Genomic DNA, 23,402 nt, shown 5'->3' with positions numbered 1-23,402 from the left:
TAAGTCGCAGTGTTTGGAGTTGATAAATGTCCTATAAGATATGGTAAAATATAATAAATTGCTACAGAATTTAAAAGTTAATTAAGAAGCAATTAGTAAAACCAGAGTTTTAGGGATATTAGAAAAAACGTGAGTTTTGAGGATCAATGAAATGGGGCATTTTGTTGGGAGTTAAAAGGGTTTAGTGATACAGTGCATTCCATTCGACTGAGTAACAACCTTTGGTAACAGCCTAACAATCCGTTGTAATTGCCTTTTTGATTGGCTCTAAAAACCAATTGAAAATTGTTGTGCTTCTTGAAGAAATAACCCAGTTAAAATTTGGTTTCTTTTACTCTTCTCCCTTTCCTCTCATTTCCCCTCCTTCTTCCTATACATTTTTTTTGTTTTGTATCTATTGTTATAGAATTTAAAAGTTAGTTAAGAATCAATTAGTAACAAGTTAGTAAAATGGAAAGCTTTAGGGAAATTAATGAAACAAGTATTTTGTTAAGAGTCCCGACTAAGTAACAAATTGACAGTCCATCGTAATTACCATTTTTGATTGGCTCTTAAAACCAATTGAAAAAGGTCACGATTCTTCAAGTAGCAAACAAGTCAGAATCCAATTTATTTTTCTCTCTTCTCTCCTTCCACTTGTTTGCCCTTCTTCCTCTTGTACATTTTTTGTTCTACGGCAAGTCCATTTTGATCCAACGATTATAAATTATCTCAATGGATGGTCTAGATCAAATTCTAGAACATTCCCACCTTACCCTGTTAAATGCTATACGGTGGTGGAATATTTTAAAGCTCCCAAAACATTCTATTTGGTTCCACAAGGATTCAGCCTTTGCTTCAGACTTCTAGAGTATGAGCCACTCTAACAACCTCGTGGCTTAATTATCTTTTGTTTGCTCGATTTCGGACCTAATGAGGCCTTGCTCACCCGCGTATTAGGACATAAGAAAGGTGTAAACCACAAGTCTAGTTTCCACGAGGGTTTGAAAAATGCTTAAAATGACATACTAAAGGGTCCAATGGATATGATAGGGCCAAACAAGATCCAAAAAAAATCCAAAAGGCTAAAATTAACCCTTTAATTGCTATAAGCTCTACTAGCCAAGAGCATTGGGGTTGGACTTAGTCCTAGGATAAAAAAGCCTAATAGTATCAACAAGGAAAAGCTAAGGGAGCTTCACAATAACTCCAACGTATGAGTGAAACCTAAGGGTACGTTTGGTTCACTGTAATGGAATAGGGCTGTAATTGAATAGAGCTGTAATGGAATAGAGCTGTAATCAGTAATTCAACTGTTTGGTTGAATGAAATGGAATAAAACTGTAATAGTATTCTTGTGTTTGGTTGAATGGAATGATGTTGTAATAGCATAAGGAAAAAAACTAAAATGACCAGAATACCCTTAGCAGAAAATTTTTTTAAGGTAGATGATTATTGTTATTGTTATTAAATTTTAATAAGATTATTATTGAAAATAATTTTAAAAAAATAATAAATAGTTTAACCATATTTTAACATAATTATTATTAAATATAATTTAATAACATTCTTAATATAATTATTATTATATGAATTAAAAAATCAAAATATATAATATACTTTATTATTTTTAAACTGCACTACATATTTAATATGCTAAAATAAACAAATAAATTAATTTTTCTACAATAAAAAAATATATTAGAAGTAATAAATAACTTGAGAATTATATTTCATATCCAAACATAATATTCATATATTAACAAAAAGTTACGTGATTTCATTAGTTTATATGTCATAATCCATATGTTATAAAATTTTACAACCTCAAAAAGTTTGAGATTCAATTAATTAAACTGAATTGGTTTATAAGCTCATTGTTTGATTGTTATATAATTGTTATTGCTTGTGCTTTTTTTGTTTATTTATAATATAAGTATTGATATTTTTGTTTGATTATTTTATAAGTAAAAAAATGTTTCATTTTTCAAAAACATGCCCCAACAAATTCATTTAATTTAAATGAATATATTTTAATTTTTAATTTTTTTAACGAATATATATTAATAACTTGATAAATAAACAAACAAGCATGATCAGAAATTTACCTATTCTGTTCAATAATAATCCTCCTCCAATTTGCAACCGTTAATTAGTGGGGGTTACGTACCATATATTTATCCAATTTGATTGGATTCAAGTTGTTATTTAACCATCAAAAATTAATTTTATTTAATAATATGTTCACAATTCAGAATTAGCTTGCATAGAAATGGAAGGGTTTTCTAAAGGATTCGTTTACACCGATTTCTAGACTTAGCCAATCCTTCAACTGCAGATTCAGCAACTGAGTAAATAGGATAAACAACGATTTCGTACAAAATAATAGCAAACTCCAATACAACCATGACAAAACAAAAAAAAAAGAATAAAAATGATTTGCAAACGATTAGTTTGTTCAACTTTCCAGTTTTATAATCGGACCACAAATTTTGGGTTCCACCAATTGACGCATGTGGTTAGGCATAAGAGATTGGGCAATACAATAAAAATATCATGCCAAATACACTAAGATAAGCAAAGAACCTAAACCTCACATGGAATAAACAAAGAAAATTTTAAAATCACATAATCTGATTCACAACACATACCATCAAACATGTGTTTTGGAACAGTGAAGTTTCAGCATCAGCTGCAGAATTTATATAATAAAAAGGAATGATACCTCGGATTTTATTATGGCAAGTGCCAAGCAAAGATTATACTTTTCTAGAATGTAACTCACAAGATGTAGAAAAAATACTTCAAATAACAATACTCGAATAAAGAAGACTATAATTTGAAACAAGATGAAGGGCATCATAACCGAAACAAGCACATGATTAACTTCATCCACAAAAATATCCAATAATTAAGTGTCAAGCAACAATAGCCTAAGCAGCTACATGAAAATAGAAACTACAAATATTTAAAAGCATCCAATGTAATAAATGACATTTCTCATGTAATGTTCCCATAAAACTTTTACTAAAATAGATGGATTCATCAAAACAACCTCATAGCCAACTTAAGCCAAAGCTGTTGCAACCTTCTTCCTCAGTACTGCTTCAGTACCTAGTATCATGATCCAACACAAATATTTAACAAAATGAAAGGGGGAAAAGCCCTTAAACTAGAACAGAATATGTTTATATAATGAATTAGCAATTTCGTACCTTCTTTGAAACCAGTCTTGAACCTACGAGGAACGTGGCAAAGATACCTCATCCTACTAGTTCAAGTGGTCTTTATTCGGATTGCCTTAGTAGCAGAACAAGTTGCAATGACAGTTCAATAAAGGATCAACCACAAAATGAAGCTTCCTCTTCTCCGAATATATCATCAAATAGCAGGCCTACAATATCTAACTGCATTAATAACGCTTTATTCCTTCTTTCTTTCTTGGTAGGCAATGCATAGGCAAGTTAAAACATCTGAGCAATTAGTGACAATCAGAGGCAAGCAGCAAGTAAAATTGTTTCCAACATCATTCAGTAGAACAAGAGAAATATTACTCAAATCAGAGTAGGAAATTACCCTCATCATCAGAAGAACCAGATTGCTCAACCATCTTAGTATGTTTTCCAGCCTTTTTAAGCCGCTTAAACATTTTAGTTTCCTGAGTAAATTTTCATCCAACAAAGCCATCAGGGAAAATCATGGATATTGTAACCTCGACAGCTCATATCAAATGTCAAACATAGGAATTTTTCTTAAGAATGCTAGAACTATCTTACAATGATTAGTAATACAAATGATAGCAACGAATAAAATTGAGTATATGCTAAGAAAGACTAAAATTCAGAAAGACTAAAAATAGATTAATACCTTGATAAATATGTTTACAGTACCACTCTTATGAAGACTAGGATCTAGCTAAGAATACATGATGCGAATAGGCTTGTTATACAGTGGAGTGAAATGAAATAGATCCAATGCCCAAGAACAAAAGTGCACTGGTAATTAATTGAATAATTCAAAAGAATGAAATTATAATTATCTAAAACACCAACTTGTTCTTTCAAAAAAAAAATAACATGAACTTGAAAGAAATGAATCATAAAAAGCTAATTTCTAACATACAAGTTCGATCCACTCTTGGGGAGTTGCAAACATGCATTCTATATCTAAAGACTACATACATTATGAGAAGTTCCAAAGCAAAACTAACAATTAACCATTTTTACATTTCCAAGAAACATTAGCAATTAACCATCAGCAAGAAATACCTAGATACTATAATACACTAAAACTTTGCAATTAAATTAGATTACAAAGTAATTACCAATAATGTTATACAATTATAGTAATTGCAATAATATCTTTCAATAACTACATTCCCATTCCAAAAGAACTCACAGTCGAGATGACTATCAAACATCTTTCAATTGTTGATTATTTAATAAAGAATAAGTTTTTTAAAGTTAAGTAGAAGTCTAACCACCATGAGGATTGTTATAGTTGACATAACCGTAGCTGATAGAACGACCGGTAGCCAAGTCCCGACAAACTCTTTCTAAGGCGACTTGAGCCACCTGGCTAAACATTTGGAAGAGTTGTTCATCAGTAACGGAAGTATCAGAATCCTCGACATAGAGTGAAGTCAGCATAAATTGCGGTCTCCCAGGTCCGGGAGCAACGCCATTTGGCCCGAAAACTGGCGCCTGATACTGAACATGAATTTGCGCCATTAAAAGAACCCTAATCCAACTCTTTTAGATCATTGTTTTTTATTTTTCAGTTTTTACAAAAGTTCAAAAAAAAAGAGGTAAAATAAAACCAGTAATACAAACATAATTGAAATTATAAAAGAAGAAGAGGAAGAAAAAAGGGGAACTTACAGATGTTCTCACAAGGGAAATGAGGCAACTTTATGGAGGCGAGGAACGAGTCGGATATGAATCGATGGTTCCCAATGACAGAATCGACGGAGGCACTACTTTTACAACAACGATGAATTGACGAACAATGTGTGAACAAATACAAGGTAAAATTGTCTGGGGAGAAATTTTGCTATTACGTCCATTGTTGAATAGGCTATTCTTAGCCCCCTTCACCGAATGATGATTCAGTAAATCAGATGAATAGAAGAGGAATAGCCATTCGCCGAATGAAGAAAATGGTAAAGCAAACTATGGCTTAATTGTTTATCTAAGAATAAGGAGGGAATGGTTATTCCATTCCCTCCAACCAAACACGGCCTAAATCTTGGTGGCACATGGTGAATGTCAACAAAATGGTTCGAGTGGTTGGGGAGGACTCACTAGCAAACTAAAAGCCAATGGTCATTGATAAGAGAGACAAATGAGAGCATTGGTAGTTCAATTAAAGGAAAATGATGAGAAAGTCAATAGTATGGATGAGCTATTAGCCATTTGGGGTTATAGAGTTCGGTCTTCAGACATGGTTGATTTGACTCAAAAGTTGGAAATGTTGATTATGGAAACTGCTAAAGAAGACAGGATTAAAAATGGTTTAAGGAATTTGGAGTTTCTAACTTGGTTAAGGATTTTGAGGGATTTTTTTAGTTTAAAGATTGACAATAACCATAAGTATTTAACAAATTCACCTCGACTTTAATTTTTCATTCACATAAGTGTTTGAAATGCCAAATTGCCAACTTAGCAACAAAAATCAATAGAAGGTACCATCTTTCTATTTTTATAATGTAAGGGGTCATTTCACAATTTTTTCAAATAAATGGACTAAAATGCAATATAAGTAAGATACTTTTTATCTTGATAGCCTTTCTTTGGATAAACAAATACTTGTCGAAATTTTATACTATTCTTACCAACCCCAAACCTTTTTGTTTTGTGTACTTAGTATAATACCCTAAAGCCTCTTCCAATGATTGAAATTTCATTCTTATAAATGGTTGAAGACACTCTTAACTCGTATCTTAACTTCATCATGATTTCTATCATTCAAATTTTGAGAAACATAGTCTTGATTAATCCATTAAAATCCAATTCATTATCCGGAAATGTAACAACACTTTTTATCAATTAATAAATAAAACCTAAATCACACATCAAAATTTCATACTAAAAAAAACAAGCACATGATTTCATCGATCTTATACCTGGTTTTACCTGCGGGATAATTGAGTTATTGCTCAAAGTAGCAGAGCAAAATTTGGGAGCTGCGACGGTGGCAATATATGAAAGTAATAACATCAAATCATTGTGCACGACCAATTTTTTAAGTTGTATATGGTTTGAGGCAAGACAACCGATTGAAAATAATTTTCTTATATTTTTATCTAGTTTTAAGTAAAATGAGTCGAATAAAATAGCATATCCAATATTTTTTCCATAATCTTATATTCATGTAATTTTATTACTAAAATAATTTTACATTCCTTAAACCATATGCTAGTATAATTATCATTTATGCTTGGTAGATATTTTTCGATAGATTCTTTTTTGTGACTAAAATATTTTTAATATCCATTTTACAATCCACAAAGATAAATTTTTTAGGTGGGATTGAGGCTTTCTCTCTAACAATATCATTTTTAAAAGGGTAAATTATCAAAATAGTCACTTTTATTTGTCTTATGTTACATTTTAGTCATTTATGTTTGAAATGTTATGTTTTAGTCACTCATGTTAACGTGTTGCAACATTTTAGTCACTGAGCGTTAATTGTCGTTAACGATATAACGGTAAGCTGACGTGACACATTAGATCAATATTTCAAATGAAATTTTTTAGATCAAATTATACAATTAGTCTCTATATTTTTTTCGTTTTGAGCAATTTAAGTTTTTCTTTTATGTTCTTTAAACATTTTTTCTTTTCTTTTTTTTTTCCATTTTCTTCTCCTTCTCCCTCTGTTTTCCTCTATTCTCCATTTTTTAACGTAGTTTTTATATAATTTTTATTTGTTAAAATTAGTCATTATACTTTTTTTTGAACAATTTAAATTTTTTTCTTTATTTTCCTTTTCTTCTTCCTTTTTATTTTTCTATCTTCTCATATTATTCATTGCAGAAATATAATTTTTGCCCACCAAATAAACCAAGTCCTTGTTTCTTTCACATGATTCCTAAATTGAATTTTACTCAAAACCGAATACCAATCATTCTTAATCAAATCTTGATTTGAACATAACCTAATTTTGAAACTAAAATTGGATCTAACTAATCAATATAAAAAAAATCATATCCTTAATCAAATCTAAACATAAATTGAATTCTTTATATTCAAAACAATTTTTTTCCGTTTCTAAACTTTTACAAAATCGTGTAGATTATTCCTTTCATTTTCTTTTATTTTTTGACTAATAAAATTGAGCAAACGATAAAATTGATCTAAACCTTCTTGGATATTCCCAAGCAAGTTTGATTGAAACCCAAGCATGGATGAACCGAAGAGATAAAAGAAGCATGGAACCAAACTGGTTTAGGTAAAATTAAGGGTAAGTTTTGTATGGTAGTAGTTTTAGTCATTGAGAGTGTAGAGCTCAATTGAAGAATCCATGAAATAACTTAGTTTCGAAAGGGCGAGAATGTTGTAGGTAAGATAGATAAGGTGGTTGTAGGGGTTAGGAGGTTAAGGGAACGAGCTCGGGAAACTTTGTTGAGGGTGGACTGTCATAAGTCACGACTGGCGAGGTTTTCGAGTGAGGCGAGCTTGTGTACTAGGTCATTGAGAGATCCAAATTGGTTCTTTAAAGCGAGGATGGACAACAATAGTTTATAATTGTGGGGTGAGAATATGCGAAACAAGTATTATTTTGGTTTCAGTTTTCGTCTTTTCTTTTTTCATAAACATAAAAAAGTTTTAACAAATGAAAAATATAGAAAAACTACGTTAAAAGATATGAATAGTAGAGGAAAACAGAAGGAGAAGCAGAAAAGAATGAAAAAAAAGAAAAAAAAAGAGTTAAAAGAACATAAAAGAAAAAAAATTAAATTGCTCAAAATAAAAAAAATTAAAGACCAATTATATAATTTAACATAAAATTTTTGTTTCAAATAATGATTTAACGTATCACATCAGTTTACCGTTACACCGTCAACGACAATTAACGGCTCAGTAACTAAATGTTACAACACGTTAATATAAGTAACTAAAACGTAACATTTCAAACATAAATAACTAAAATTTAACTTAAAATAAAAAAATAACTATTTTTATAGTTTACGTTTTTTTTAAATTAAAAAATATATGTTGTATCCCGATTTTATCATTACCCCGTACACTTATCGGTTCCAATAAATTCATTCGTGTGTGTCATAATTTTGTTGATTCCATCATTATTATTTTCTTGGGAAACCAATGTTCCCATCCTTTTTAGCAGCAAATCAAAGTCATCATCGCTTTTCACCAAGCTAAGCCGTACAAATCTGCTTTCAGCACCGAACAAGCTACCATGACGTCCAGTTATATTGACCGAGTGGAGCACCGCGTTGCAATCTTTATCTTCTTCTCTTTCACACTTAAGCCATGCATAAGCTGCCATCAGAACCAGCTACTCTTTAAGTTCACTAGTTCAGGAATTTGTATATGATTGTGTGATGGGAAGAGAGTTAATAATTACCTGGAGTAGCTCCTCTGACTCTTTCGGAGAAAGAGCAGAATTGAGTCTCAAGGTCCTGGATTGAAAACCACTTAGACAATGACATAGTTTTGCTCAACTTTCTCCAGCGGTTCCTCATTGTTTGGTATCCGAAGTTAAACATTTCCTTTCCTTCATTTTCAACGGCAACTTTTAGCAGCTTCAGAACTCGTAGCTGAGTCTCCCGAGCGACCCCATAGGTACTTAGATTCATGTATGTTAGCATCCTCTGATGTACAGCCTCGTCTTTTATTTTCGCCCATCTAAGAAAAAAGAAAAAGCATGTTAAATTATTGCATATTCTCCAAAGAAAAAGCATCTTTTAAGTCCTTCAATATTCTTTGTTTTATATAAGTTACGATGTGTTATTTATTATTGACTAATAGTGTACAAGATCTATGAATATCCTCAATATGTATATATGCTTACCCAAATCTGCTTCCGCCATGTCCAGTAAGCTTTGAGAGAGTGAATATCATTAAATTTTCATCTGCTAGAGCTGGGATTGGTGTATAATGTGGCCAATAGTAAGCAAAATCATGGATTGTCTTTGCCGGTGGGCCTTGAAGTACTGCCTTCTTTAATTGGCCATCTGGATTGTTCGGTGAAGTCACAAGCTCGATGAAATTCCCTTTACAGCCATTATTATTGTTGCACAATGAAGTATCTCCTTCGAACTTGTAATCCTCAGAATTGAAAAACTCAGTTTGTTCCTTGTAAATCTGTAGCATGAACATAGTTTGTCAATTTAAAAGCTAAAAAGTAGATTACAATCCAGACTAGAGTAGGGCTTGGAGCTAACTGGATAGTATGGTGTTGAGGCAACGACTCTTGAAGGGGAAGATGGATGATTAGTAGTTGAGAGGGCTTGCACTGCTGCATGAAGAAGTTGGGTAGCACCAACACCAAATATGATGAATCTTCCATCAGTCACTGCATTTCCGATCACTGCATGAAGTTTCCGAATTTGAGCGTCGAGTTCCTTTGAGATGAGGGAATCATCATTGAATTCATAGCTCATCCGATGCCATCCTGGAACTACAATGGTGCTACTTGCTGCATGCTTCAACCAAAAGGGCTCCAAGAACATAGGATCTCCGCTGTAACAGATGAGATATTCACATTATTGATACGACCCAAGATTCTTAAAATAAATACCGGTCACTTTAGTTATATCTCGGTCATCAATTACCTATCGGCGTCAGCGATACATTCAGGTAAAAACACAGAGCAGTGAGAGCCTCCATAACATGCGTTGCACTCACAAACAGGTTTTCCATCAACGATTGATCCATCCAAGAAAGCTCTTCCATGTCCTGAGCATGAGATGGATGCCACAAATTCAGCTTCTGCAGTGGCACTTTTGGTCCAACTTTGCTCCCATTCGCCATGGAAGTACCAGCTATGAAATAGTAACAGATTAAGTACGATGGAACAAGTTAGAAAAATCGTATTCCTAGACATGTTTTACCTGTGTGTGTGTGATGGGCGTAAAATATTAGCGGTTTATATAGGAGCATTCATGCTGCAGATGACTAAGATCAGGTTTAAGATGAAAACCTAATTAACCATTTGGTTTAGTATTAATATAATCTACGTAACCTTTGGCGTTCACTTGCGGTTAATTGTTCAAATGAGGCCAAAAACAAAACAATAATCAAAGACTTCATGAGTCAAACTGACTTTGTCGTATAAAAAAGTCAGACAGAGTCGCTTATTTCCGGTTGTTGATAAACAAGGCGGCTAAACAAATACCAAATTGCTTTTAAACGTGATGGAATGCTTTTCACAAAACTAAAATTTCAAGTTTTTTAAATTTTAGAACTTTTTATTAAGCTAATCATTTATTATTATCGAAGGTAAGTTACTTCAAACTTCTTCTTTTTTTTAAATTTTATTTAAAATATATATGTAATTATATATTTGGATTTATAAAGTTTGTGAATTGTGATTCTACATACATTCAAATTAAAATTTACAAATAATTTCATATTATTAATAAATTTAAATATTATTTAAATAGGTTTTTTGTTTTCATTTTTTAAAACTCATGCATGCGGTAGAAATAGGGCAAAACACATGGCCACGTACGTGCTCCATAGGATGGATTGATACATGAAATATATTATAAAGGTGATTACGTGGTGGTTAATGGTTAATTATCTCGAAGGTTGTAGCATTAATCAATGTTGGTTGCAGAGTTTCTCTTTTTGGCATCCAGTTGGTTGCAAGTTTAGGTTATTAGTTTAATAACAAATTGGAATTTAGTCCCAAAGAATCATCTACTTTCCTCTCTTTTTTTTCTTTAATCAAAAACATACAATTTCTTCCTATTTTCTCAAAACTAGTTACGCCAGAAATCCTCCTATACCTAAACTACGATTAATTAATGTTTTGTTTTGATACTATTTTAATACTTTCATATTATTATTGTTGTTGAGGAAGGCTGACTTTTGTGGAAAGAAATTTTCATAATGTCGTTCGCTCTGCAATTAAATTGAACTTTTCAACAATGTTAGAAAGTGTCATTTTTGAGGATTTTGTCTCTCGTACTCTGCTGAGCCATTTTATATAATTATGTATAAAAAAATTAAATCACCAACTAATTAAGGCTTAATACATATGGGTGAACTATATAATTATATATGTTATACTCAATATTGACACATCTCCCTTAAATCTTACCGGTCATATCTTCATTAATCAAGTGCTTCAAGTTCTGTAAACTAATTCTCTTAGAGTTAATTTTTAACGAAGTACGAGAAATAAATCTAATATTATTGAATCTAATAAGTTGCTTGGGTGATGACACTTTAAAAATTGCTTTAAAAAAAGGAGTAACTTTATTATTGATTTTTTTATAAATATACTTTAAAAAAAATTCACCAATATACCATAATCTAGTTATTGTTTATTAAAAAATTGTGTAATTTATTATTTAGAGGAGAGAAAACAGAAAGAAAGGTAGAGAAGTTAATAAATTAACAATGGGTTCATTTAACTCCAATGTATGTAAAATATAATAGTGTTTTCACACAACAAATTCAGCTTAAAATTTCTCAGGTTGACATCTGCTTACATATATAGAATACAAGTGGAGAAAATTTATTACTAAGACACAATATGTTGTTCTCAAATATTATTTGAATTTAGCAAGTGGAAAACCCAACAACTCGATCGGGAGAGCTGGTGGTTCAAAGCTTTATATTCCCATTTGAAGTTTTGGGTTCAAATATTAGTAATGTCATTTTCTTTTTTCTCTTAATAAGTCGTCGTAACTTTTTTTTTTACTTAACCCAATTATTAATATGTTTTTGATTTAATCTCACAAGTTTAAAATTTTCTATTTAGTTACTAACATTATCGAAATTCAATATTCTCATTATTCACCATTAAATCATTAACGAAGTACTAACATGACTGATTTTCATTGGCATAATAATAAAATTAGTCCTCTAATATTGATAGTTTTTTATCAATGTGGACCTAATTCTTAAAAATATAATAAATTTAACCCTCAACTTTACATATTATGTCAATTTAATCTAGTTTTAAAAATTCAAAAATAAAATTGAAAAAATCTTAAAAATAATAAAAAAACATTTAGAAGTTTTATTTTTCAATAAAAATATATACTAAATTATAAATAAATTAATACCCACTTTTATCTTTTTAAACATGAAATTTATTTATTAAAATAATTTTATAAATAAAATAAGTTTTTAAAAAACCCACAAACAATACTTAAATTAAACCAAATTCAAACTTTTTCTTATTTTTAGTTTTATTTTATAAATAATAATTTATTTGTTTATTATATGTTTTCTATTGTTCCTTAGTCATTGTGAAAATTATCGAGTGATGGTTATAACCTTTGCCCATAACCATTGGCATAAATAACCTTTACTTCCAACAGCTCGATTTCAACATCCTCCATCATTGTGCCATCGAACTAGGAATTAGTTGTAGAGCTGTCGGCATGGCCTTATAGCTATAAAGTCTCCTAGACCTCATCCTCACCTATAAACCCTCAGTCACGCTTGCCCTCAAGCACAACCTTAGAGGCAACAAATTTGTTCTAGGTAATAACCTAAAGATAATGATTCTTACCCTTTTTTAACTTTAAGTCAGTAGTTTTTGGCCCAACTTGAATATGATGGTCATCAATGTTGACAAAAGGAAAAAATCAAATCTACTTAAGTCTTCTTTATGATTTTTTTCCTTTATTTTTTATTTATGAAATTATCATTTTAATAAATATATAATGTCATGTTAAAAATAGAAAAATAGATATTCATTTATTTATAAATATTTTTCTAATTTTGTATGTGTCTTCATAAAATCTTATGTATTTTTTTATAAATATGAGCATTAAAATGATTTTTTTTAAAAATTTTTAAACTTTTTAAGAATCAACACTAAATTGACATAAAGTGAAAATTGAGGGTCAAATTTAAATTAAAATCAAATTGATAGAATTTATAAATATTGAAAGACTAAATTTATTATGATACTAATGATAAAACAACCACATCAACATTCTATTATTGATTTAACATATGAGTGACTAAATATTAAATTTCGATAACAACGACAATATAAATTCACTAATCATCATTTATTACCTTTTCCTTTTTTTTTAGTAAATTATAATGGGAAGATAAAGTCCTAATAGTAGCGTGACTTAAACTCAGACCATATCTGAAACAATTAACACCCTAAATATCAAACTAATTCACAAGTTGCTCATCTTGCTAACCTACTAACCTTATTGGAATGTTCGGTGCATTTTTCATTTGGTTTGTGTGTAAACGAGCTTCACTTTGTAATTGTTATATATATATATATAAAATCTCGTCTTCTTTACTTGTGAACTTGGGCTTCATTCTAACTACCGAATATATCCTTATATAAGTATAATTTTCTTCTTCGTTACTTGTGAACTTGAGTTTCATTCGAATAAACGAAATGACGTCGTTTTCCTTTCTTTCTTTTTTTTTTTGTTAATTTCTTGTTTAGCTTTACCTTTTATATATAAACTATAATTTACGTCTTAAATCTACATTTATACTATATATAAATTGGTTAATTGAGTTAATATCACGAATCAACTGGATTCAATTCAATTATAAAATTATTAAAACATATTTATTTTAAAAGGTAACTAATATTATTATAAGGTATTTTATATTTTTATATAATCGTCATATAAAATAATTAAAAAAATATTATTTGTGAATTGATACAATACCAATAAATTCATGTAAAAAAACTTTAGCTACTACACTAATAATAATATGTTAATATGCTTTTATAAATATATTTTATAATATAAAATATATATTTTCGTTCACTTACATCTTTAGTAATATATAATATGTTTGTTTGAATTGATGTCATGAATTAATAAGAGACCAACTCAATTAGAAAATTACTAAAAACTCACTTCTTTTAAGTTTTTTTGTCTTTTTATATTTTATATAAAATTTATAAAAATCAATTTAAATCAACACATGGTAAGATTCGAGCACAATCCATCATGGTTTCTAAAAGTATCTCAACTTTATCAATTCAATCAAACTCTCATTTATTTTTAAGATAAATCTCAAAACTATACATAAATTATGATTTAATGTATAATTTTATACATAAATTTTAATTTTATTTAATTTTATACACGAAATTTTGATTTAATTAAATTAAGGAGAAATGAAAAATGGAGGAAGAGAAATAAAAATTGAAGAAAGAGGAAGAAGTGATAAAACTTGTAGCGTAAAGAATTGATTCTTGGTTTGAACACCCTTAATCACTTGTTTAGACCTAAATATCCATTCTTTCATCATGACCTTGTTACGTGCTCCTAAATTCCATCTTCATCATGTGTGGATACATACATCGAAAAGTCTATCCCCATATCTCATTCCACTTTTTAGAATTCATACTTTCTTTTGGAAGAATTCTCAATCTCTAATGCATGGTTGAATAATAATAAAGGAAAGAATAAGCTCTAGGGTAAAAACCCAACAACGCAAAATAGAGTTAAGAAAAAGGCGCACAAGGTTGTCAAGATCATGGCAGCTCATGTATTCAAATTTCGTTTAAAATCGAATTAATCGATCGAATCGATCTAATTAGGTTAATCAATAGATTAGTTGATCTAATTCAGTCGGAAGCCGATTAATGATTTTTTGAAAGTTCAGTTATCAGTTAATTTAGTTCGAAATCGAGTAATTAATCGAACATAATAATTAGCATTATATATTATATGTATCAGTTAGTTCGGTTAATTCAGATAATTCAGTCAAATGAGCATTATCAAATTTTTTTATATGTTTATACTTGTTTTAACCAAAAAAACAAAAGCATATGAATTTCTACTAATTGGTTAACTGATAGAATTAACTGAAACATTTTAGTTTGATTAATTTTTTTTTTAAATTAATTCAGTTAACGGTTAAAGAATTAAAAAAATTTGATTAACTGTTTCAAACACCCCTAATCCATTTTGTAGACTACTAAAGTCATACAATTTTCCAAATTGACCTTTGCACCTCAAATTGTCACAATTAGTCCTGGCATATATCATTTTAGGGGAATGAAAGAGTAAAATTTCATGTGATATTCCATGAATTCTCATGTTTTTATAAAAATGTTTCGTTTGTGAGCTTAGAGCAACGAGCATGATTCCGTTGTTGTGAATTTTTTCTAGTTGGACTTGTATCTTGCTTAGAGCCTTTCATATTAGAAAAACAAAAATTTGACACTAGAATTTATGGAATAATGCAGCACTTTTTATCCATCCTCGCGTAGGGTACAAGTTGGAGTTGCTAACGAAACACTTTCAGATTTTAACCAAAATCTTTCTTTTAATAAAATACTTGTTTTGCAACATATTAATATTTTTTAAATTAAATTTAAAAAATTCAGAAATGTTAAATTAAAATTATAAATCATCTTGGGTGTTTAAAAATTTACTTGGATATGTTTAAATCATAAAATGAGGTTTTAAAGTTCTTCGGCTCGACATCAAGATTGTTCGAGTTGAGATGAATGAGAGTTTTTCCAAAACTTAAAACTTGAAAATATTTTTATAAAATTACTTATCCAATATTTGGACCATTAGAATATTTTAGAGATAATTTAAAATCGTTTAATTTGAAATTATTCGAAGGTCATCAAAGGTGTTTGGGGTACAAAACAGATCACAAAAAAGTCAAAATGACTCAAAATATTGCAGTGGCTTGGGTTTGGGGCACTTGTTCTGTAGTAATCTTTTTTTATCTGACTTGTTGCGATGTTTCTAAAGTTGAAATTCAATAAAAAAAAAACATTCAAAATCATACCTAAACATGTGCATATCAAAACATAAAAATATAATATAATTGATATATTTTTTATAATATATATAATGATACAATTATTATTAAACTAAATAAAAATCTAATGTAATTTTTATTTGATATAAAATATAATTTTTCATTATATATTTTACATTAAAAAAACATAATGTAATGCTAGCTGTTAATAATCATTTTACATTTTGTACCTCATTCTTATAATCTAGTTTAAATTTAAATACAATCCTATCACTTATTTTAATCTCATCACTAGATTAATTAATCTAATACTGTCATAGTTACTTTTAATCTCATCTAAATCAATCTTATCGAAGAGTAGCCTAAGTAATTACTTAAACTTGGATGCCAACTGTGCGAGAATATCTAAACCATCAAATCTTCTTATTGGCCATGACTGTAATCAGCAAACTCAATAGAAGATCTTTCTGCAGATGGGGGTATATCTGGAGAATCTGTAACTGAGCCTTGTTCTACCATGAAAACAAAGTCTGAAGGATCTACCTGGTTCGACCCAACTGATGGACTTGGCGGGCAGTTAGTATTTGTTGAGCTTCCATAAGCGCCTATACTATGAACACTACAATGGCAGCTTGCGTCTCTGGCTTCAGTTTTTTTGAAAGTATGGGAGCTCAGGTCTTTCTGATCAAAGATTCTCGACATGGTTCGAACTTTTCTCCACACTGAATTTTCGGGATAGAACTGAAACAAGACATGCTTTTGTTCATACAAGAACATTGCTGCAAAAATGATGAGCGCAGACATCGAGGCAACCCCAGCAATGAGGAAAAGGCCCCAAAAGCTCTCGAGGCCGAGACTGTTTGATGAAACAGTGGGGTCGAAATCAGGACAAGTAACGTTGTTGAACCATTTGTTGTGAACTTTTTGCATTTCATCACCTTGAGTAACATTCAAGATTGCCCTTGAAACATCTGCTGCAAGAGGAGATCCTTTTGGGAAAACCTACAAAACGATAACAAATAGTAATTGTAATAATAAGCTGTAAGCATATTATATCATATGGAATCGATGAAGGTCGAAAGAGAGAGAGAGAACTCACGAAGCCAAAGCCATCGGTTTTAGATGTTGGTTTGACGGTAGTATATTTGCCACAATACTTTGAAAGAAATAGCCTAATATAAGGGATTTCATCCAAAGCAGCAGAGATACCACCATTGGCACTGCCTTGGGTGAAAAGATCATGGAGTTCTTCAAGAGTTCTATATTTCTTGATGTGGGATTCATCGAATTTCATCCCCAATAACATATCCTTAACAAATGAGGCACTTAGAAAACCAACACTCTTCCTTCTCTTCAAGAGCTGATTTATATCTGTTACAGTGGGCTGGAGTTGCTCCACTGTTAAAAGTGACGTTAAACTAGCAGTGTAACTTTGGGTAAGAACGAGAACCACGAAGCACCATATGATTACCACAAATCTACCCAAATTGCTCACCACTTTCTCCCCTGCAAAAAATTATTCAATTCAAGAACAAATAAATTGCCTGCCGCTAACATATTTGTAAATTGAAAAGGTGAAAGAAGAGTTAAGTTATTACGATGAGCAAACACCATGGTTGAGAAGGAGAACCAGAAGCTGGTGCCGACTTGATGTGCAGGTGGTCCACGGAAATCTTCGTTGATTCTATGCTCCAGAACCCAAACGACAAAACCGATGAAGACAAAGAAGCACCCACTGGTTACCCAGAGATCCGATGTCAAGGGCTGTAAGAAAACCCATGCATTCTTCTTCTTGTTATCTCTGACGGGCACCAGCATTGACACTCCAGATTCTGTGTATGGCAATGTGAAGTCCACATACAACGATCTGTTGGCCACAATAGTTATATCTCCGACCACACCGTCATAAATCTGTGTTCATAGCCGATTGAAGGTATCCAGTGAAACCAAGCCAGCGAATATATAAAACAAAGAGAAGGGTTAAAGGAGGAGACTTACCCCATAGAACACTTGATCAACTAAGTCATTGTATGAACCAGCAGCATTTCCTTCGGGCGTTGCAAATGGAACATACTCGTAAGGAACGGGATAAGGCATTTTGCGCATTACAGCGTCGAAAACATCAATGCAGTACCCTCCAATTGATTTTGCTTTTTTAGAGTTAGAATCCCAGGTTACCTTAACAAATTCAGTAAAGCCATCTTTCACTGGAACCCCAATTTTCAATTTCTTCCCTTCTACTGGAATCTTCCAACCTTTGGGGACCGAGTTAGTATCCCCCGGCCATATAATGGGGCCAAGTTTTGGCTTGGAACTAGACTTTGCGCTTGTGTTTGTTGACTTCCAGTCTTTTACAAGTCCACTTTGGGGTGTCCAAAACCCCACCCTCCTTTCCCCATTTCCATTTGCGTTAACTATCTGAAACACAGATGACTCTAACTGCCCATTAACAAAATGAAAATCTCCTGAAAGCCCTGTGAAATTAATTTTCGATAATTCTTTGATTAGCCGAGGACCATTTTCTGAGACACCCAATGTCTCAAGGTCTGTGGCACCACTGCCGGAAATGTTTGTTCTGTTGAAGCGTAGGTTTGCAGTGCCAGCGTTCTCGACTGCCCTGGCCAGTGCAAAAGTTGCATCATAAGCCCATAATCCAAAAATGTTCATTTCAGCATTAGTAACATTTGGATTGTCACTCTGGAATGTCCTTTTCCATCGAACTGTAAAGTTTTCGAGCTCTTTCGATTTGGGAACATAAGACTTCACCCCTAAAATCCCTTGCAAGGCATTAATAGCCGAGGAATCAATCGATCTCCACAAAGTAGTCATGGAATCAGTCATGATCCAAACATACTCTTCACTCATCATTCCAATCTCTTCAGCTTTGACCAAAATCCTAGACCCAATAGTCATAGTCGCATGCACAATGAACACTCTAGTTTGATTGTTCATTAACTTATAAAGTTCTTTAGCAATTAGGTCATCATCAGCTGACTCTGGGATGGCACTCAGATATGGGACCCGAATGTTAATATCTTGTAAGGCAGCCGTTAAGTAAGGTATAAGGGTCTCCCCAAACAGGTTGTCTACGTAGATGGGCACTACTTCTCGCCACCCAAATTCCTTGACAATGTCGCTTATGGCATTCACTTGGAAAGACCCGCTTTGGGCAGCACGGAAAAAGTATGGACTCTTAAGCGAAGTAAGAGAAGGACTGGTTGCTGAAAAGGAAATGACGGGAACCTGAGATTTGTTTCCCAGAATGATAACAAAGTTGGCCTGCATTGAACTTCTTGGCCCTATGATTGCTTGCACTTCTACATTCCTTATCAACTCCACAGCTGTTCTTCCACCAAACAATTAAGTTTAGAAATTTCTTTCTTAAAATGTTAACCCTAATCTCAAATATTAATATCTCCTTAAAAAATATATTAAAGATTAACATGTGCAATGACTCAGTCAGACAATTTATAAATAAATATATACGTGTATAGTAGCTTTCATTGATTTCATCTTTCAGGTCAAACAATGCATGTGGAGAGAGGAAGATGTACTGTTTAAACAATCAAATGCTGGTGTGATACAAGTTGGAAGGCAAGTCTTGGGTCAGAATAATTATTAAAGTCAGTAACAGAACGGTAAAAGTATGTGGGGAAAATCAAGACTCTTTAAATCCTAACTTTGTACAGTGGTAAAATGTAATAAAATTAAAATATTTTTAAAAAATTAATTTATTCATTATTTTTAATTGGGTTCAATTTTTTTGCTTGAAATGGTATATTAGTTTTTCATCCAATCAATTTGATTGACTAATTTAAATATGACTGATCAGTTCAATTCAATTCCAACAATCAAGAGAAAAACATGTCCAAAAGAAAACATCTAATTTTATATCGGTTTTCTTACTCTCTTTTTTTCATTACACTCTTTAATTTTATTTTTTTTATAACTTAAATCTTCAAATTGGAACCCAATTTTTTAAGGATTGTTCACATGAAGATCAAATCTTTTAAAATGGGCCTAACCTTTATAAAAAAAATACTCAATCGAAGCTAAATCTTTTAAAATAAATAAAAATTTTCCAAAAATGCTCATATAAAGATTAGGCTGAAGTGTATAAAAAATTTTATTTGAGCACTTGTATAAAAATTAGGTTCTTATTTAATTATTTTAAAATTAGGTTCTTGTATAAAACCTCTAAAAAGTATACTCTTAATTTGAAAATTTACCCTTTTCTATATATTCTTGTTGGCCAAAAATAATAGAAGTCTACCTATAATGTGAATAGCCAGAGGTAACAACAACTGCCATTGTATTGGTTTACTAGCTACCTAAGCTATAAAATATGGAGTATTATAATATAAACTACAAATTAAATGAAACAAGTCATTCTTCTAACGTTTTAGATTTACATATTTTTACAGTAAATTCAAAATATAAAAATATTGACTATATTTTTATGTATTTGTCACACCTACTCTAAATATTTTAAGACACATTTAATATAATGATAATATATTTTTTATTTCACAAAATAATTTTAAAATGTTGTTATTTATCTCTTTTATAATATCTTATTAACTCGTATAATGTACTTACCAACCCTCTTCACTAATAATGTATCTAATATTTTCTCTTAAATAAATGACATGCATATATTATGAGTCATTTTTAATATTATCTAAAGAGAAATGACAACATTTTCTTGTATGTGGCCAAAAATGACGGGAGTCGAGATATATAGTACTATCAATGTTTAAATACAGCTAGCTGTCACTGTGTTGACTTACTAGTTAGCTAAGTTTTTCTATAAAACAAAAAAAAAAGTATGATATAATTGAAAAAAGAAATAAGTATAATATAAAAATTAAGTGAATTTAGTACATTCATTGAAGGTTCCAGATTTCACAAATGAATTTAATATAATAATACATTTCATATTGTAAATTGAAAATAAAATATTTTGATTTTATTTGTGAGATTATAGTACTTCAAAGAAATTCATAAAAAAAGGGACCTGGACACAATTAACAAAGATTAGTCTTCTTGTATTTAAATTTTAAAACTGATGCTCATTTTATATTTAAATAATTATTTTAATAAATATATTTTTTATTTCATTTAGCTTAGTTGGCGTGAATAATGTTGAAATGTATTTATGTTTTTATTTAAGTGTAAGGAAAATATTATGGGTAGTTTTAAAATTTAATATAAAATAATTAATTAATATTACTAGATGATGAAAATAATTATTTTTCTCAACTAATCTCTGGGAAAATATAAGTAGAATATATATATATATATATTAGAATCTTGCATGAGATTGTCATAAGCAACCTTGAACTTGGTTATCAGATATTGATATATAAATGTAAAACCGATAGTTTTAAAGGAGATGAGAGGACGAACCGGCAGAGGCGGCGGCAACGACGTCATCCATGGAGTCCTTGGTGTTGAAGACGAGCCTGGTTTTGTAGTGAGGATGAGTGGCGTAAAAGTCTAAAAGGGCCATGTTCATACAACTCATCCCTATCTTCCCAACCACTGAATCCATGTCAAGAACCACACCCACTTTAACAGGGATGGTGGCGTCGCCGGTGGTGTTTTGAGACTGAGCCGTCACTCCTTGTGACAAACAAACATTAAGGAAAAGACAGATAGTGATGAATGAATTGAAATTAATGCGAATGGTAGGGCTCCCCTTCATCTTGGAGCTCTTCTACCTCTTACTACCCCCAAATAACAACCTTTAAAACAACAGAAGTGACAAATACAAGGAAGTAAATTGTAGCCTATATATATATATAACATCTCCTACAGCTGAAAAAGTAAATTGTAGTTAATTAAAAAAATATAGCAATCACAAAGTTGAGTTGAGAAAGCAACAGTATGTAAAAACAAATTCATAATATCTTGTTTCTAGTGATGTCTAAAAGATATGAATTGCTATTATATCCCTTCTTCAAAAGCGTAGACTTATACGTAAAGTCATGAAAGTCAATAGCTTTAACTTTATTAAATTAACATAAAATAGTAGCCTTCAAAAGGTTTTCATTTTATTTCCCAAAAAAGGAACTTCAAATTTTTTTAAAAAAAATTAAGAACAAAAATAATTAAAAAGAAGGGAAGATTATTGAAAAATAATAATAATATTTTATTTTAATAATTAAAATATTTAGTAAAGGGGAATAAAAAGTAGCTTATGTAGAGGAAAAGGAAATTAGCTTGAGTGGGACATTATATAACAAATGGTACAAGAGTATGAAATGACTAGTATTAGTAACATTTTTTGTCTTATGTCAGAACAACGTTTACATTGACCAATTCAAAGCCAGAATATGGCTTCTTATGCTCTAAAAAAACAAATCAATTTAATATACAATCCCTATCATTCAGTTCAGATACATTTCAAAGTGAAAACCCTCAAATGAATGGAAAGAATTTTTCCCCTACTTAAATAAATTTACTTATATATATTTATATGCCATACGTTTAACTATATTGAACATCAATCATTTTCAAATTTAACATCATTCATAATAACATACTTTCCAGTAAAATTCGTTGGGAAGCTGAAATGTCATAAATTGGGCAAGGACTTTGAAATGGATATATGTTGATATAGGACTTAACCGGAGGAGGATGCGGAGGAGTGAAGAATGGTTATTGAGAACATTGATTTATTCGGTTGGGTTGGAGAGTTGAAGTTAATATAGAATGATAGTGGAAAGAATTTGAAGAGTGAGAACTCTGTAAAATTTTGAGAAAATATAAGTTTAGTATTCTTGAAGGGTTGATTCTTTTTTCATATTTTTTTATATTTATAGGTGAAGATCTGATGTAATATGGTATTACTGTATTGAATTTATCATCTAATCATCTTTACAAAATATGCAGGGATGTCTTAAATGAAATGAGGATGTTTGTAATAAGACTAATCTTGCCATCCTTTTTAACTCTAATAGGATAAAGCAATTGAGTGCACAGTGATCAAACTATTTCATATTCCTAATTAAAATCGAATCATCTGCTCTTCAAATAATTCTTCCGAGAAAATAAATTCAAAAAAGTGTTCTCTCAACTTAATGATGATGACCTCTCCTAAACTTACAATGTGTCTTATCCCAAATGGGGATATAAGATTATACTTTCACATATACAAGTAACCAAGTATCTTATCTTATCACTAATGTTAAGAGTCCAATTTTATTTTCTTTTAAAAGGAAAAACCATAAATCCCAATCATAAAACTTATGAGTTGACGTACCTTTTCTTATTAACATTGTACTTTTTCCTTTTTAACTCAACTTATTAAAAAAAAAGAATGGTATAAAATTGTGATCTCACGTTATTCTTATCTCTTTTTAATAGGAGAATGACAAATCAAATTTTTCTTCTTGATTTTTAGCGTTTTTAGCTGGATTTGAAATTTTTTCAAAGGAAAAAACTTAAAATCAAGAAAAAAAAATCTGATTTGTCATTCTCCTATTAAAAAAATGA

At 30.7% G+C, this 23,402-nt stretch overlaps 2 protein-coding genes and 1 long non-coding RNA gene across 4 annotated transcripts; all 3 read right to left on the bottom strand.

Annotated features, from left to right (window-relative positions):
• Window positions 1–2,797: 2,797 nt before the first annotated feature.
• LOC107939416 (uncharacterized) lies at window positions 2,798–5,422 on the bottom strand. Of its 2 annotated transcripts, none has more exons than XR_001695118.2 (5): window positions 4,860–5,422; window positions 4,460–4,688; window positions 3,556–3,637; window positions 3,195–3,452; window positions 2,798–3,093 (listed from the first exon to the last, which is right to left on the bottom strand). It is a non-coding gene; the product is annotated as an uncharacterized lncRNA (long non-coding RNA). The 2 variants fall into 2 exon arrangements; XR_001695119.2 differs by having other exon boundaries at window positions 3,195–3,373; window positions 4,860–5,403.
• A 2,724-nt stretch (window positions 5,423–8,146) lies between these two features.
• Window positions 8,147–10,061, bottom strand: LOC107939420 (tryptophan aminotransferase-related protein 4). Its single transcript, XM_016872751.2, has 5 exons — window positions 9,779–10,061; window positions 9,389–9,686; window positions 9,016–9,308; window positions 8,569–8,849; window positions 8,147–8,483 (listed from the first exon to the last, which is right to left on the bottom strand). The coding sequence occupies exons 1-5, from the start codon at window positions 10,048–10,050 to the stop codon at window positions 8,218–8,220; spliced, it is 1,410 nt and encodes a 469-aa protein (XP_016728240.2). The 5' UTR covers window positions 10,051–10,061; the 3' UTR covers window positions 8,147–8,217.
• A 5,961-nt stretch (window positions 10,062–16,022) lies between these two features.
• On the bottom strand, window positions 16,023–21,813 carry LOC107939413 (glutamate receptor 2.7). The gene is made up of 5 exons (XM_016872745.2): window positions 21,312–21,813; window positions 17,901–19,243; window positions 17,501–17,813; window positions 17,002–17,408; window positions 16,023–16,904 (listed from the first exon to the last, which is right to left on the bottom strand). Exons 1-5 carry the CDS (start codon window positions 21,607–21,609, stop codon window positions 16,326–16,328), a joined length of 2,940 nt encoding a protein of 979 aa, XP_016728234.1. The 5' UTR covers window positions 21,610–21,813; the 3' UTR covers window positions 16,023–16,325.
• Between the last annotated feature and the right edge of the window lie 1,589 nt (window positions 21,814–23,402).

The sequence above is a fragment of the Gossypium hirsutum genome, chromosome A07, assembly GCF_007990345.1.
Source record: "Gossypium hirsutum isolate 1008001.06 chromosome A07, Gossypium_hirsutum_v2.1, whole genome shotgun sequence".
Taxonomy (NCBI): domain Eukaryota; kingdom Viridiplantae; phylum Streptophyta; class Magnoliopsida; order Malvales; family Malvaceae; genus Gossypium; species Gossypium hirsutum.
The sequence above is the reverse complement of the archived record's forward strand: the minus strand, read 5'-3'. Positions and strand labels throughout refer to the sequence as shown.

Coding starts and splice junctions, on each gene's coding strand:
- LOC107939413 (XM_016872745.2), bottom strand. CDS start 21,609: ATGAAGGGGAGCCCTACCATTCGCATTAATTTCAATTCATTCATCACT. Junction 17,814..17,900: donor TTGATCAAGTGTTCTATGGG/GTAAGTCTCCTC, acceptor CTATGAACACAG/ATTTATGACGGTGTGGTCGG. Junction 16,905..17,001: donor AAACCGATGGCTTTGGCTTC/GTGAGTTCTCTC, acceptor ATCGTTTTGTAG/GTTTTCCCAAAAGGATCTCC.
- LOC107939420 (XM_016872751.2), bottom strand. CDS start 10,050: ATGTCTAGGAATACGATTTTTCTAACTTGTTCCATCGTACTTAATCTG. Junction 9,687..9,778: donor TGTATCGCTGACGCCGATAG/GTAATTGATGAC, acceptor CATCTGTTACAG/CGGAGATCCTATGTTCTTGG. Junction 8,484..8,568: donor AGTCAGAGGAGCTACTCCAG/GTAATTATTAAC, acceptor TTCTGATGGCAG/CTTATGCATGGCTTAAGTGT.